A 17,166-nucleotide genomic window follows, 5' to 3' on the forward strand; every position below is an offset into this window, starting at 1 on the left:
TTTGTGATGCTCTCCATAAACTCCTCTTTGGAATTGCATCCCTATGTTGCTTTCCCACCATGCAATCAATGCATATTTTGGATGGTGCCTTCAATTGTGGTAACCCTCTCACCATTTGCTTATATCGAAATGTTCTTAGGCCTTTGAAACTTAGATGCCCGTATTTGCAGTGCCAAAGGTGAGTGTTGTCTTCAAGAATTATTTGGATGCAAGTGGGAGCTTTCAGCAGAATTCTTGCAAACAATATGAACATCCTGTTTGCAGACATTGTTGTTTGCATAATAAGCCCGTTCTTGGGATGATAGACTCTACAAACTCCATGTTGTATCAAAATAGCTACACCTCTTTCTTGCAATTGTCCAACACTTAATAAGTTATTTTTCAACTCAGGTATATAGAAAACATCAGTGATTACCTAAGTAACTCCAGCAATTTGCAACCTAATGTTACCCTTTCCCAACACAGCCATTTTGGAATTATTTCTGAGCTTCCCAGATTGCTGGAATTCCTCATCAAGATCCGAGAACCACTCCTTATTTGCACACATATGATTGCTACACCCTGAGTCAAGGAACCAGACATCTTCTTTCCTTGATTGATTAAGCTCCACATATGACATCAGCAACATTTCTTCTTTCTCCTCAAGCTCAGCATAATTCGCTTCCTTCTCCCATTTAGGACACTCATATTGAAAGTGCCCTAATTGATGACACTTATAACACTCAACTGTAGCTTTGTTGAATGCTTGTCTGCCTCTTCTTCTGCCTATTCCTCGAAAAGCTCCATGAGCTCGACCGCCTCCTCTTCCACCAATTCTATCATCGTAGGTCACCTTTAATGCCTGCTCATCTCCTCCATGCCCGTTCATCATCTGCTCATGTACCAGTAAGCTGCTCTGCAACTCATCAGTGGTTAAGGTGTCTAAGTTATTAGACTCTTCAACCGAACACACAACATAGTCGAACCTTGAGCTCATTGATCTCAAGATCTTTTCAATGATCACCACTTGCTGCATGTTTTCACCATGAATCTTCATCTTGTTTGCTATGATGAGTGTTCGAGCGAAGTATGCATCAACACTTTCACCCTCTTTCATCTGTAGGATCTCAAACTCCTTTCGAAGAGCTTGGAGCTGTGTGCTCTTTTGACTATTGTGGAACCCTAGTACTCTGCTTCATAGAGTCCCAGATGTGCTTGACAGTGTCTCTGTTGAGGATCATCTCCATAATGATTCGATCAATGGCTTGGAACAGATAATTCTTGGCCTTCAAGTCTTTCAACTTTTGGTCTGCAATTGATTTTTGTTGTGCTTCAGTAAGCACCACTCCTTCTACTACAGCAGGGATTCTAGTCTCCACCAAACTCCAATACTCCTTTGAACGAAGAAAATTTTCCATAAGCATGGACCAATGATCGTAATGGCCATCAAACTTAGGAATTGCAGGTTGACCGAAATTATTTTCAGCTGCCATACTTCAATTCTCTCTCTTTTCACTCTTTCTCTTCTTAAGAAACTGCGGTTTCTTTTCTCTCACAATCAGGCCTCGTGATGGGGCTCTGATACCAGATTGTTGTAAACTCTAAGCACAAAGCAATTCAGAAAAAATATCTGAAGAATATATAAAATTCAAAACAAGCTGTTGGCTTATATAAGCCTTACAAAGAAATAAAATTGGAAACAAACAACTCACATTTTACTGATCCTAATAACGTGGTAAATGGCTAAGGAAATGGTCAGACTCTACCTACATGTCCTACATAATAGGATTTATTAACTGAATGAACTTTTGACAACTTCAACTATAACTCTAACAACCCCAATACGGGCGTTTGGTCTGGATGGTGCTCGATTTGCTCATCGACGATAAAACTGGTTGAGGGAGGTGGGGCTTGGGCGTGACCTTGGGCTATGACTGCTGGACTGTACGTAGAAGAAGCTCTTGGGGCAAGAGACTGTGGTTGAACCCAGAAAGACCGTGTTGCCTCCATCGTTTCCCTGTTCGTTCGACCCTAAACTGCAAGTCTCGTCACCTCACGCTATTAAGCTCTTCTCTCTATGTGATGTTGGTTGAGTGAGATGAGTTTGGTGGTGGACCTTAGATTGAGACAAGGCGAGGCTATGATGAGGCTGGTAGTCAGTAAGAGGGAGAGAAGAAAACGCAGAAACAAGGACAAAATTGGCATTTGCTGACAAAATAAGGGACGTATGTGGAAAACAAACAGTGGACAAAAAGTTACTGTTCATAATACTCAGTTAGGGACAAAACCATAATAATAACCAGCCATACATGGGCATAAATGGAATAAAAGTGTCAAATAAAAATACTATTAATTCTTGTTCATATACCGATAACCGCTTTTAATATATAAGATATATATATATATATATATATTTTTGTTTTTTCTCTAAGCAGCTGGCTTGTAGGAGAACTCGGGAAGTGTTGGCTACAATTTGTTTTCTAAAGGTCATTTCCCTTTCACATATTTGGGGGTTTCTATAGTGGATGGTCGTCTACAAATTAGTCATTTTATGCCTTTGTTGGAGAGAGTTGAAAAGAAATTATCGGGATGGAAGAGTAGATTATTGTCGCAAGGGGAAGGATTAGTTTTGTTGTACCATGTTCTTTCTAGCTTACCCATTCACTTAATTTTGGTATTGCATGTTCCTAAAACTGTAATTCGAAAGCTGAATGGGCTCTTTGCTCATTTTTTCTAGGGGGAGCAAGGTGGTAGATGTAAGTGGCATTGGAGAGCTTGGAAGAAGCTGTGCTTTCTAGTGGAGGAAGGCAGAAATGGGGTGAAAAATCTGGATGAGGTACAAAGATCTCTGTTTTTGAAATTTGGATTGAACTTGTTAACTCAAGAATCACTTTGGTCGAAATTTTTTAAAGCTAAATATGTTAAATCAGGGCATGTTTCCTTGTTCCTTGATGATGCTAAGGGGTCAGTGTTCTGGATACGAGTAGTGAAGGGGTTGCCACTACTCTTGCAAAATTCTAGATGGAAGGTGCGTGAGGGATCAATATCTCTATGGTCTGATAATTTTTTGGAGTAAGGGTTGTTGTGTGAAGAGGCTGTTGAGTTGGTTGAACCGAGTATTAAAGTTAAGGAATTGTTTGTGAATGATCAGTGGGATGTGGATCATCTTGAGATGTTGTTGGGGGCACAAAGAGCAAGTGATGTTATGTTGCAAGTGGGCTCTCTAAAAAATGAGAAAGACATGTTGATATGGCTACCTGAAAAAATGGGGTGTTTGCGATAAAGGTGGCATGAGAAGTCCTAAGGATTAAGATGCAAGGTTTGTTTGGGCAAGATGGATATGGTACAAACTTTTGCCGAAAAAAATGTCTATTTGTATGTGGAAAGTTATGTTTGGTTGCTTAAGTGTGGATGAGCAGGTGCGTCGATTGGGAATTCCTAGAGCCTCTCGGTGTAATTGTTGTGTCGAGGGTCATGAGGAGGATTTACAACATGTTCTTGGCAAAGGTGAGAATTTGCATTGAAAATCTGGAAAAAAGTCTCGGGTGAGGTGGGAGTTCCTTTCTTGGCACACCAAGCTTGGATTGATAGAGTACAGTTATGGTTTGCTAGAGCTACTAGACAATCGCAGATGGGCATCTTGATGGATTTGATCCCTATTGTGGTTATATGGAGAGTGTGGCAAAGGAGGTGCATTGCACGCATGGAGGGAAAACAAGAAACTGTTCAACAAGTTTGGAGCTCGATTAAATACTGGATAAAGGTGCTTGAAGCCGAAATCTCCAAGGTAAAAAGATTGCCTGAACGTGATTTACAATTCTTGCATCGTTTGGACATCCCAATTGTGGATTCGAGGCCTTCCAAGGCATTTGTAGTCCGCTGGTTGAGGCCTTCTTTTGGGAAGTTGAAACTGAACTTAGATGGCAGCTCTTTCGAGAACCCAAGACTTGCTAGAGAAGTGGGAATTCTTCAAAATCATGAAGGAAGGTTTGGGTTTGCTTTCTCAAAATTCTTTGGTTCTTGCACTAATAATGAAGCTGAGTTTCGAGCAATTGTAGAGGGAATAAAATTTTGCCGTTAATTAGGTTATTCTTTTATTGAGATAGAATATGATTCTTTGATTGTAGTTTCTTGGTTGGTGATAGAGTTTGTACAGCGTGGTCTTTTTGGGATTTTTGGGACCAATTGATGAGCTTGTTGGAGGGTATTGACTTCTCTATCAAGCATTTTTTTAGAGAAGTGAATAAAGTGGCCAATGAATTGGCTAAAACTGGTGCGTTAGGAGAGGATTCTTTATTTTTAAATGTTGCGGAGTTGTTACGTGAGGTAAGAGGTTTGTACAGGTTAGACGAAGTGAGCATGGCATATGTAAGGTATTGGTCATAATTCGGTGTTGGGTTTAAATTTGGTTTGTAAAAGGAGGTTTTAATTGTTATAGGATTTTTCTCCACCATAAGTAAGACTTGATAAAGTTTATGGAGGTTCTGTCCTCTTTTTTAAAATATATATATATATATATATATATATATGTATATGATCCTATTTACATCTTCAACACTATCAATTGGCAGATGGGTTAAAACTAATAAACCATGTAGTGTCCACATGGGTTAAGAACGTGGGTATAAAGTGATTTTGATAAGTACTTGTCAATTAAATAACTTCACACGAGTTATTTAATTCTCAATCAGGCAATTAATTAACTCTTAACAAACATACAATTAACTAACTTCTAGAAGAATTGATAAACCATTGATCATAAGACTTTTTAATTAGGAATCGATCTTACATACGTTAGTTTTTTTTTTCAATTTTATTTTTATAGAAACATACATACGTTAGTTTTTAATTGAAGGTAAAAAAGAAAAAAAAAAAGGAATCTCCTAAGCCTCTATCTCTAAAAAATTATTAAAATAACTATATTAGGCTCGTGCTCCTAAAGTGTGAAATTATTTTGGAGATTGAGAGACTCTAAACTCTTCTAAGTGACGTAGATGTGCAATCTCAACAATTGAATGTTGGCCGATAGACAACTAAAACTCAGTTTATGAAAATTTCACTTCGCTTGAAATAATGCGAATTAATATTGCCTAACTCCTTCAATAAGATATTTCCTAAGAGTTACTTGAACAGATCCTATGGCAGCAACCTTGTTATAAGCCATGGCAGTTTGGAATGTGTCTACTTAACTTAGTCTCATTTTGCCATAACTCTTGGGGAAAAATAAATTAATATATCAATATCCTCCCATATTATATGTTCTATGCGATGGAAATTGTTATGAATGTATTTTACCGCCACCGCCTCACAGTTACTTGCAACCACAGAATAAAACGACTAGGGGGGTTCGAGGGAACGCCTTGATACCTAAGTCAGTGATCAAATAAACTCTTTAATATCAATTAATCAAATGCCTTTTACATATCTAGATTCTTCCTTTATATGGAACATTTGAATCGTTTTGTTATTAAGTGATAACAGACATATTTGTTATTTCAAATTCAAACCTAGAGATGAGGGGTTCATCTCGTAATAAATTTAAATAATAACTGTTTTGATCTCATGCCACCATCATATAGTTATCCAGTCGATATTGGTAATGGATTGAATCCTCTTAATACCGATCTGGGCTTCAAGTAGTGAGGTAGGCTACGGGCTTGAATAATGGCCCAAGGCCATGTGGGATTAACCGGTTAGAATATCCTCTCTAGAAATATTTGTCTTTTACATGAACAAGAGAGAATGAAAATGTTATTACTTTAAAGCATATGCTTTACCATGATTAAAAAATTGATTTTGCATGCTTTCAAATTCAAATATTTCATCAAAATTCCTAGTCATTAAGGACCTATTTATTAGAAGAGTATAATATTTGATTAAAACTAAAATAGATTTTTTTATTTTTGCACAAACCCAACCTCCACCAGGACCATGCACCACTCTGCCACGAACATTATTGGATCATCATCGTGTTGATTATAGCCGATGTCGAAATTCTAAATCCACAAGCCCAACCATGTTTCTTCTGAACATACACCAATATTAATCTGAACAAAAGTTAATGGAAGGTTTTTAAATTGAGTAATTTTTAAAACCACATTAATATCTTGTCATGTCCCACTTTATTGACGTGACAATATTTAAGGTTTTCTAACTTTTTAATGATGACTAAGAGAAGTGTTATAATTATAAAGAGATTTTATAAAAATAAACTTACAAATTAGTATGATCTTATATGATATGTTACATTTATTTTAGAATAAAAATAATTTTACAATTTAACATACCACATCAAATCGACTCGTTAAAAGCAGCACCAGCAGCTGCTATCAGCTCGTGACTGCTATCTGATTCAATTCTCAACTCGACTTGTGAAGTAAGTAAATGGGTATTATATACGAAGATCCTATATATCCAAGTTTTCTACCATGAAAAGAATCTTAATCCAGACATCATGTATATATATCAGTTGATAGGGAAAACACAAGCATCTCAATCCTTATAATTAAGAAGAATTAATTCTGAACTCAGATATATCTTCCAAAAATTAAAGCTGAAAGTCAATGACTTTATATTGAACTGCATTTTGTATTGCCACTGATAATTGTTCAAACGCTTACTATACATATCCCAAAAATTTATCGTACTTGCTTGTTCTACGTAGGGCAAAAAAACCTGTTCTTTGTATATTATCTATAGGACGAAATCAAGCTCTTTTACATGGATTTATACAGATTCAAAGAAAAATATATAAATTAAATTACAAGAAGTTAGAACCATACGAGCTCCAACCTTTCCTATGCACAACCTGTTGTTTCAAGGAGTGGCTAGATGCAGTTTAAGATCGCCCTGATATGAGCCATAAAACTAAGGACATGCACCCTCATCATCCGAGGAGTTGTACTGCCGCCTTGGAGGAATAACTTGCGGCAGCATTGGGTTCACTGGAACTGGAAATTTATGGGCAGAACTAACTATTGTTCGCTCGTTAATCATACCAACTTCCTTGCAGACCCGATCAAGAATGGTAAGAAAGTCTCTAACGACCAGGAAGATTCTGAAGGGATGAGCTTCTTCCCTGGCTGAGTCCCCATGGAAGTATTCTGTAATCTCCTTCACTAGAGACAGAGCAACACTTTCTTGGGCTTGAATTCTTATAATCTCCTCCTCAGCCATTTGCATGAATTTGTGCATCGACTCTGAGAATTTCTGGCTGCTTTCATTCAATCCTGTTGTCTCGTTTAATCGCACAACCTCGCCGATGTTCCCAATCCCCTAGAAAGCTTGGAGACTTCACTGCTAAGCACATCAGAGTCCATTGCAGCAGCTTTCTTCACATTGGTAAGCTCTGAACTCAGACTGGAAACAACTTGTAGGCCAAGCTTCCTACACTTGGCATCTTCACTCAAAGTAGTGTTTGGAGTTTGGTTGGTATCTGAGAGTCGAGCACCTTCCGTTCTGATAACCTCTTGTACAACAAAATGCAAAAGAGTGGTTTTTCCATCTGAGCCCTTGACATCAACAAGCTTGAGAAGTGTGTCGAGCTTGAAGGCATGAGCATCCCCACGGTTTGTCCCAATGTTCATGCGGTTCCCAGTCTTTAACACAGCATCTAGAAGCTTCAAAAACATCCTGCAGTTTCTCAGTTCTTCGCAAGCAGCCTGTAAATGTAAATGGCATACCAATTAGATGGATTGAAAAATGCATTTTCCTCCTACATTACCAAGAGAGTTCTTGATGACTGAATCTCTTTATGTATAGTTAGGTCACCAGGTGATCCAATTGGTGAGTAACTCATTTGGGAGGGGGAAGAGAGGGAGAGGGGGAGGGAATTCATAACACTATGAACTGTGGCTGCCAATTAGCATGATCGGCCAAAGGATACAAAGTGATGTCTCTTTTCTTCTTAAGCCCATTAAGGTTGTACTCAAAAAAATCAAGAACAAAAAAAAGTGATCACATGGCTTGTGTGTGTGAGTGGTGTTTACAGAGAGAGAGAGAGATGACTTACCTCTAGAGTTCCAAAAGATTTTTTGAGGTACTCAATCTCGGACTCAAAATTAGCTATGTAAAGCATTGCATCCGCCCTTTTAAATGCAAAAGGTACATCAAGCAGAGCCTTCAAAAATTTCTCAGCTGGGCCAAGCTTAATTACTGAATCATCATCTTTGTACTCCTTCAGTTTCCATTCTTCTTCTTTGGTAGGAGCCATCTTCAGCAAACTTTCCAGTATTTCAGAACCAAGACTTTCTGCATTTCCTGCATTTGAAAAAGAAAAGAAACATATATCATTTTAGCAGCTTGTTCAGCGTCTCAGTAATAGCAAAAAACTCCTCTCATCCATAACTTTACACACAAGAACCTCTCTACCGCTCCATTTGCTTCATTGAAAGACAAATTGGACATAGGAAGATTATTGATGCAGCACCCTACCAGTATTCAGTTATCTACTCGAGGAACAAGACAATTGTCTGAATTTGGAAGATCAATGGGGTTTCTTTATACTCGGAAAAAATAGAAATTAAGCTTCTGAAATGTATCAACCTTCCTTCAGGGTATAAAAAAAATTCCACTTCAACATCACTTCCAGCACCTACCAGTATCAACTACCACCACACAATAACAACTGAAACATTGCAAATTGTACCCATAATTGGAAATTCCACAAGAGAATAATGCGATCAAAGTTACTTCCCCAGCAGAAGCAAGTCAATGTCTAAAAAGTTACAGATCCACCCTACTTAATGATGGCTTCTTGACAACAAAGTAACAAGTTTACACTGTAAAGCATGAAACAGTTAACATGTCCACATCATAAAGTTTGCACAAGAGAAGTCATGCCAACAAAACCAACAACATTCTCAGAACCGAGAAAACAAGAAATCGACATCAAAATTAAAGGAGAAAATGTATACCTTCTAAAAGGGCATCGCAGACTTCCTCTGTGGTAACATTAAGGGCCCTTAACGAAATTGCAATATTCTGCGACTTTTTGGGATCAAGCACTCTAGTCTCGTGATTTGGTGAAGGAATAACCGAGCGTGGAGTTGTTTCTTTAGGCTTTGGATTTGGTGTGTTCACGACAAACAATGTCTCGATCATTTCCTCATTCAATCTGCAACCGCCCAATGCTACATACTTAAATCCAGGCATACAATTTGAACAAGTAGAGAACTGGACGATTATAGGCCAATTATAACAAGAAAAAGGAGTAAAAGGAAAGTAATTGATAAAAAAGAGCTACTACGAGATAAGAAAGAGTGAGTGAATGAATGAGAAATGAGTATCTTACTTAAAAGAGCTAGATCTGAGGTGATCCCACACCATTTCACGATCAGAGCTGGCTCTCACTTTATCCCAATGTAACGGCTTCAGCTTGGGCTTGGGAGTTTCCTCACTCTTCTCTGTGGATGTAGAACTGGGTGGCAACTCAATTGGAGAAACCTGTGTTGGGTTTTGCAATACAAAAGGCCTCGAAGGCGGTATTAGTGCGGGCGGCTGAGAGATGGGCTTGGACTCAGCAATGGGTGTTGAAGGATCTGGAGTTTCCCAGTGTCCGTGCATAGGTAGCGGAGGTGGCGGTGGCGGTGGCGGTGGAATACAATGCGGCTGTGATGAAGCACTGGGAGTTCTCTCTGGAGACTTCTCAAGACAAGAACTTGTCGGTGTATTTTCCTCCAAATTACGTTCCGGCGAAGATGGCGGAGATGGTGATGAAGGAGGTAGTGAAGGTGCGGGAGACTGCCGGTGATTTTGATCCGACTCGCTGGGCGATGAAGCACTGAGAGTTCGCTCTGGAGACTTCTCAAGACATGATCTTCTTAGCGTATCCTCCAAGTCACGCTCCGGCGAAGATGGCGGAGATGGTGACGAAGTTGGTAGTGAAGGTGTGGGAGACCGCCGGTGATCTCGATCCGAAGCATTGGGTGATGAAGCTAAATCAAGGATCCTCGATGGAGGAGGAGACGGAATACGATTATGCTGCAATGAGTTACTGAGAGCTCGCTCTGGAGACTTCTCAAGCCAGGATCTTGTTGGCGTATCTTCCTCCAAATTACGCTGCGGCGAAGATGGCGGAGATGGTGACGAAGTAGGTATTGAAGGTGTGGGAGACCGCCAGTGATCTCGATCTAAAGCAATGGGTGATGAAGCTAAATCAAGGATCCTCGATGGAGGAGGAGACGGAATACGATTATGCTGCAATGAGTTACTGAGAGCTCGCTCTGGAGACTTCTCAAGCCAGGATCTTGTTGGCGTATCTTCCTCCAAGTTACGCTCCGGCGAAGATGGCGGAGATGGTGATGAAGAAAGTAGTGAAGGTGTGGGAGACTGCCGGTGATCTCGATCTAAAGCAATGGGTGATGAAGCTAAATCAAGGATCCTCGAAGGCGGAGGAGACGGAATACGATTCTGCTGCAATGAGTCACTGAGAGTTCGCTCTGGAGACTTCTCAAGGCAGGATCTTGTTGGCGTATCTTCCTCCAAGTTACGCTCCGGCGAAGACGGCGGAGATGGTGATGAAGAAAGTAGTGAAGGTGTGGGAGACTGCCGGTGATCTCGATCCAAGGCATTGGGTGATGAAGCTAAATCAAGGATCCTCGATGGCGGAGGAGACGGAATACGGTTCTGCTGCAATGAATCACTGAGAGTTCGCTGTGGAGACTCCTCAAGCCAGGATCTTGCCGGTGTATTTTCCTCCAAGTTACGCTCCGGCGAAGATGGCAGAGATGGTGATGAAGAAGGTAGTGAAGTTGTGGGAGACAGCCGGAGATCTCGACCCGAAGCATTGGGTGATAAGGTTAAATCAAGGATACTGGAAGGCGGAGGAGACGGAATAAGATGCGGCTGCAATGAGTCACTGAGAGTTCTCTCTGGAGACTTCTCAAGCCAGGATCTTGTTGGTGTATTTTCCTCCAAATTAGGATCCGGCGAAGACGGCGGAGATGGTGATGGAGAAGGTAGTGAAAGTGTGGGAGACTGCCAGTGATCTCGATCCAAAACATTGGCTGATAAAGCTGAATCAAGGATCCTCGAAGGCGGAGGAGACGGAATACAATTCAGCTGCAATGAAGCACTGGGAGTTCTCTCTGGAGACTTCCCAAGCCAGGATCTTGCTGGTGTATCTCCCTCCAAGTTACGCTCCGGCGAAGATGGCGGAGATGGCGATAAAGAAGGTAGTGAAGTTGTGGGAGACTGCATATTACTTCGATCTGAATCATTGGGTGATGAAGGTAAATCAAGGATCGTCAAAGGTGGAGAAGACGGAATACAATGCAGCTGTGATGTAGCACTGAGAGTTCTCTCAGGGGACTTCTCAAGACAGGATCTTGTCGGTGAATTTCCCTCCAACTTACGCTTCGGCGAAGATGGCGGAGACTGTGATGAAGAAGGAAATGAAGGTGAAGGTGTGGGAGACTGCCGGAGATTTCGATCTGAAGCATTGGGTGATAAAGCTAAATCAAGTATCCTCGAAGTCGGAGACATTTGATCCGAAACATTTGATATTCTTGGAGACGCATCCTGGTGATTGTCCGACGGAAAAGTAGTTAACTCAACCTTTTGATTCCATGCTCCCAAAGACGCATCTGGGTTCTTGTCAACAGCTCTCTCTGGAGTCGAGAATGCCGAAGACGAATATCCCACATTTTTACTAGAATTAGCGTCGTTCGATGGTCTTGGAGATGCATCTGGTGCTTGTAGCTGTGCAGAGTTGGGTTGCAATCTTCTGGGGCTCAAACTGACAGGCGGAGAGAGACTAATCGAATGAGACCGAGCCGGCGAACCGGAAGTCGAAGATGGATACGAACAGGAACTGGAACCACTGCATTTTTTCTCCTCGGCCAGAAACAATCTCCGGGAGCCTGATCCGGTGACACTCAACGACACTCTAGGCGAGTAAAACTCATCTTCTTCCTCCTCTGTCTCCTCCTCGTCGCCGCCAACAACCCTGGAACTCTGCCGAGCCAGCGGCGGAAGCGGGTGGAGCTCCGGAGAACTCAGCTTCCGAGTATCCAAATCGCCGCCGCCGCCATCACCATTTCCGACGTTAGCGTTAACGCAGCTATTATCAATTCCCCGAGAGTTGACCAGCGTGCCTAGGTACAGAAACTCGGAACTGCTGGCGTCGACGGTGATAGTCCCATTACCTCTTTCGGCATTCTCCGGGAACAACCTGCCACTGTTATCGGACCTCGAAGTCTTGTCTTCGGCGAAACCACGGCGCCGCAAATGGAAGAAAACCGCAGCCCCGAAGAATACCACAGCTGATACGGCGGCAGCGGCAGATACTGCAACGAGCTTGGAAGAAGTGTGCTTGGAAGAGGGGGATTGAGGGAGAATGAGGGAGGAGATGTTGGCAGGGAAGGAAGCGAAGGAGGCAGGGGAGGGAGGAGGAGGGGGTGGGGGATAGGACGGGAAAAACGGAGACTGGTTGGGGGTGGAAGTGGAAAAAGGGTACTTGGGGGTAGTGGGAGAAGATGGGGGAGATGGAGAAGGAGGCTGAGAAGGAGGGAGAGAGTCGAGTGGCAAATAGGGCTCGTGGAGAATTCTGCGGCCAACAATGGAGTTGGTGCAGGATAACTGCAGAGGTGCCCAGAATAAGAGCAGGAAAAAGAAGAAGAAGAAGAAGAAGGTGGGCATTGTGGGAAAAGCTTTTTACACCCAATCTCTCTCTCACTCTCTCTCAGCTCAGCCGAGGAGGAAAAGAGGGAGAGACTGACACAGAGAGTGCAGAAACAGAGAGTAAGAGAGAAGACACATCAGTGCTCTGTGATTGTGTGTGTGAGTGGGAAGCAGATGAGGAAAGGGACTGTGAAAAGGTAGTTCTCATCTAAAGACTAAAGAGGGGAAAAGGTCGAGTAAAATCATGGGTAGTGTGGATCCAGCTCAGGTTTTGCTGGTAATATCCATGGTTTTTGCATTATTCATGTGCATGAAAAACAAATTAGAAGTGATAGATTTAAAAAAAGATTTTACAGAATAAATTTATAAATTTACTTAATTAAATATATTTTATAATCGATATAATGTTATAATCTAATATATCATTAAGTTTTTTTTATGTTATTTATTTATATATAGAGTATTTTTTAAAAGAAAATATTTTAATCATAAATAGATTATATAAAAATAAATCTATAAATTTATATGGTTCGATATGGTACGTCAGATTGTAAAATTATTTTTATTATACAATAAATCTAACGAATTTTATGAAATCATATCAATTTATAAATTTATTTTATATAATTTTTTTATATCTACATCAATTATCTTCTATAAAACAAATGCTGTTTAACCCATGTTTTTTTTTTTTTTTTGTGTTTCTGTTTTTATGTGTCAATCCCATATACCAAGCAATTTGGTTCCCTGTCAAAAATTTTGGTTAAACAAAAGGGATTCATGAAAATAGACTTTTGAGGCAGCCCTCAACTTTTAGCAGATCTAAGACTTTTTTTCCCCCAAAAAAAACACCATTCCCTTTTTTTTTTTTTTTTCTAATCTTAATTGATTTTATTTTTAATTTTTATATTTTTGGGATGGTGACATCAGCTTGAAGAAGTTGAGGAATGTTAGTAATAGTAACAGTGGAAACTCAGTTGATGGCGCCAGAGATTCTCTCACTGTCACTGTCTTCGTGTGGGTCAATGATAACGGCCCTCTACTGCATTCTGCATCCCTCCTGCTGTTCATGGGACTTTGGATGTATCTGTTAGAAGAGTAATGGAAGTGAAAAAGTCCTAAATGCGCTTGCATGCATCAATTTTGTGCAAGTTTTTTTTTCAAAGAGCAATGATAGAGAAAAATCATCGTAGTAATGTATATTTTATATTCATTGTATGGTTTATTCAAATAATATTTTTTTTAATTTATTTAAAATTATCTCAATTCATCTTTAAATTCAAATGAGACTTTTTCACATTTTTTTTACATTAAAATTCATTATTTTATAAAAAAAATCGTGCGAGTCTAATACATTTTAAATTTATATTTATTTTTTAGAATTTTGTTACTATGGGTTATACAGTATTTATAATTTAATTTAATTTATCCTATTTTTCTTTTCTTTTCTTTCCTATTTATAGATTTTTCAAAAAGTTCTAATTTTTTTGTGCATTTTAATGGGAGATTGAATAAAGTATTTCTTTATGTTAAGAAGTTGGAAGTGGGGTGGTTTGTATGGATTTCATAGCATTGGCTACGCTATTGCCAAGTCTAAAGTTTGGTTAGAATTTTAATTTTTAGCTATAATATCAATTTTTGACTAAGTGAGTTCACATTAGACTAGCTATTATAAAGTTAAAATAATAATATAATATTTTATTTTTTATTTTTTTTTAATTTTTGTAAATATAATTTATATATTTCTTAGATCTTTATGTTTTGTAGAAATAATGTGTCTACTCTATCAATTAGTAAAAATAATGTGCATGACATGCATGTTTTACCATTTAAAGAGAGAGGGAAGTGATAAAATAATTAAATATTACTTTCCATTATGAATAGTAGCTAGCTATGTTTAGAGAGGATTTAAGATTTACTATTTATCAAGTCTTAAGCTTTGGACCATTAGCTAGTCCAATGTAGAGGCTTTTTTTCATATCTAACTAAAGTTTAGACTTGCATTGATATTTGGTTAGTCCATTATCAATGCTCTAAACATATCTTCTTTTAGGAAAAAAAAAGTATTTTACTGGTCTAAGGATAGTGCTCCAATAGTCTAATTAATGATTAAACAATATAGTTGCCGACTCACTTATTGTTGCAAAGAATTATAAAATAGAGTCTCATTTATCTTGTAAAAGAAAGAAGTAAGATGCAAATTTAAAAGAGTAATTTTATATATAATCGTGAAGTGTATAAACGTCGAGTAATCGATTTGAAAAAAAAATAGAGTCTATTATTAAAAAATTAATAATTTTTATGTAGATTTTATATTTTATTTATTTTTTTCAAATCGATTACGTGGCGGTTACAAATTCATAATTATAAATATCTTTTCTCAATTGAGAAAATGAGAAATGATAATCTCTAATTGTGATTGCTTTGTAACTAAAAGAAGCAAATGAGATCTACCAAGAGACTGAATGCATTCGATGACATGACATTAGAATATTTAGCATAATAAAGAATGACAAATCCTCCTCTACCAAGAGATTCAATAAAAATAAAATTATAAATTGACATAATTTTATATGAGTAGATCTATTTTATAATAAAAATAATTTTATAATATAATGTATTACATTAAACCATGTTAGTTAATAAATTTATTTTTATATAATTATGTTAATGTTATACATTATTTACTATTTATCTCCACATTTAATATTTAATAATTCTTTTTTATTTTTTTTATAAAATATAAAATATATACAATAAATAGTAATTGACGAGCAAGTGCCAAAACATCATATTGATTTGACGGGTGCACCAGCACATGCACTTGGGTTGTGATAATGGCATGGAAAAACATTGGTCAGTAACCTAAAAAATGATTGTTTCTGTATAAATTTATTATTCATATGTATGGATCTGCATAAGAGATTGATGGTCCTGGTTTTTTCTATTATTTAAATTATATAGATCTATGACCCTTTTTTCAATACAAAGAAAAGGAAATTATTCTCAGGTGAAGGGGGGGAGGGAGGGAGGACAATGATTCCTGTGTAAGACAATTCAATTTGTCAATGAGTAGGAAGGTAGTTTTACCGGGATGATGGCAATGGTTGGCATTTTGAAACGACATCATTTAAAAATTTCAGAACGTGTTGCTTCTAACCTTAGTTTATGCATTCAATCTTGACTCATTGCACTGTCTACTTGAAAATGAGCTAAGCCCAAGAAATTGACCATTTTTTACTCCCACCAGATTGAATTAATTAATTCATAATGTTTCCAATTGAGTACGAGAAATTGGTGAATACCATTACATATTATTTAAAGAATATTGTTAGTATATTCTCTCATTTTGATCCATCATTTTGATTTCTCATATATTTAATTTTTTTTTAATTTTTTTTACTTTCTAATTAAAGAAATGACTATTAATGTATTAATATTTTTTTATGTTTTAAAAATATTAAAAAATGTGAAAATAATAAAATAATAAAAAAGATGAATTTTACCGAAACGGTACGCCCAACAGTTAGTATTGGATGGCAGCCTAGCATAACTCTTATTTAAAATGAAGAATTTTTTTTTTTTTTTTTTTTGCCATAATTACCATGAAGAGCTCTAATTATAAGTTTGACTACTTCTTTTGAAGTAAATATCCACATGTGACTTATGCAAGTCACATATGGATATTTACATAAGTCATATATGGATATTTACTTCAAAACAAATTCATCGTAACACCGTCAAAGTCATTACTAAGGAGGGAAATTTTTTTATCCTTTATAATAATTTTAAAAAGCTCCAATTATAACTATCATCAGGGATATTTTTTTTTAATAAGTAATGCTAGATACATTTTGAAAAAGTCTAAACACAGGCACAAATTGGAACCTGTTTGCGGATGACATCCGACGTGGAGAGAAACACACCGTTTTGAAGAAAATAAAACGGTGTGGTTAGAAACTTGTGAAATGAGGGATTTGGCTTCTTCAAACGATGTGTTTTACATTTTATGATTTTGTTTCTCTCCCCCTGCTCGGTGTCTCTCCCAAGTGCTCTCTTTGTGCGAGTTCATCTCTGAGCCTCTTACCAGTACCAAAGTCAGAGAAAAAATAAATAGAAGAAAAAATTCATCCCTGTTTCGAAGAGTCCTCTGGTGCCTAAGAAGAAATTTTGATTTCTTTCTCAAATCAAGTTCTGAAACCCCAAAATCCAACACTCTAAAACCCTAAGAGATTCATCTGATTTATGCAAGTTTCATTTGAGTTATGCCTACAAGAGACTCGTATAGTGACGCCGAGAAAGAGAATGAAATTTATTGAAACAAAATTTATGAAAGATCTGTCGACTCATCTGATTTATGAAATTTGTTGCGTTTCATTTTCTGGAACTTTGTTTCTTCCGTTGTAATGAAAAAACTTCTTCCGCTTTTGCAAGTTGAAGAGGGTGAAAATACCCCAGGGACCTGTGCCCAAAACTAAATGGGAGAACAAAAAGCTGCTTCTTCCCACTTTTCTCATTTCTTTTCTTCATTTTCTTCATTTTTTATTTTTTTTAATATAATAGCTG

At 38.0% G+C, this 17,166-nt stretch overlaps 2 protein-coding genes across 2 annotated transcripts; one reads left to right on the forward strand and one right to left on the reverse strand.

Annotated features, from left to right (window-relative positions):
- The first annotated feature begins 3,610 nt into the window (after positions 1–3,610).
- On the forward strand, positions 3,611–4,060 carry LOC121241491. Its single transcript, XM_041139271.1, has one exon. The coding sequence runs from the start codon at positions 3,611–3,613 to the stop codon at positions 4,058–4,060; it is 450 nt and encodes a 149-aa protein (XP_040995205.1).
- Positions 4,061–6,547: 2,487 nt separating this feature from the next.
- On the reverse strand, positions 6,548–12,853 carry LOC121240389 (formin-like protein 1). The gene is given in 5 exon segments (XM_041137818.1): positions 6,548–7,256; positions 7,259–7,640; positions 7,991–8,238; positions 8,895–9,094; positions 9,272–12,853. Coding segments are annotated over 5 exon segments (4,587 nt in total). The 5' UTR covers positions 12,619–12,853; the 3' UTR covers positions 6,548–6,846.
- Between the last annotated feature and the right edge of the window lie 4,313 nt (positions 12,854–17,166).

The sequence above is a fragment of the Juglans microcarpa x Juglans regia genome, chromosome 7S (assembly GCF_004785595.1).
Source record: "Juglans microcarpa x Juglans regia isolate MS1-56 chromosome 7S, Jm3101_v1.0, whole genome shotgun sequence".
NCBI lineage: Eukaryota > Viridiplantae > Streptophyta > Magnoliopsida > Fagales > Juglandaceae > Juglans > Juglans microcarpa x Juglans regia.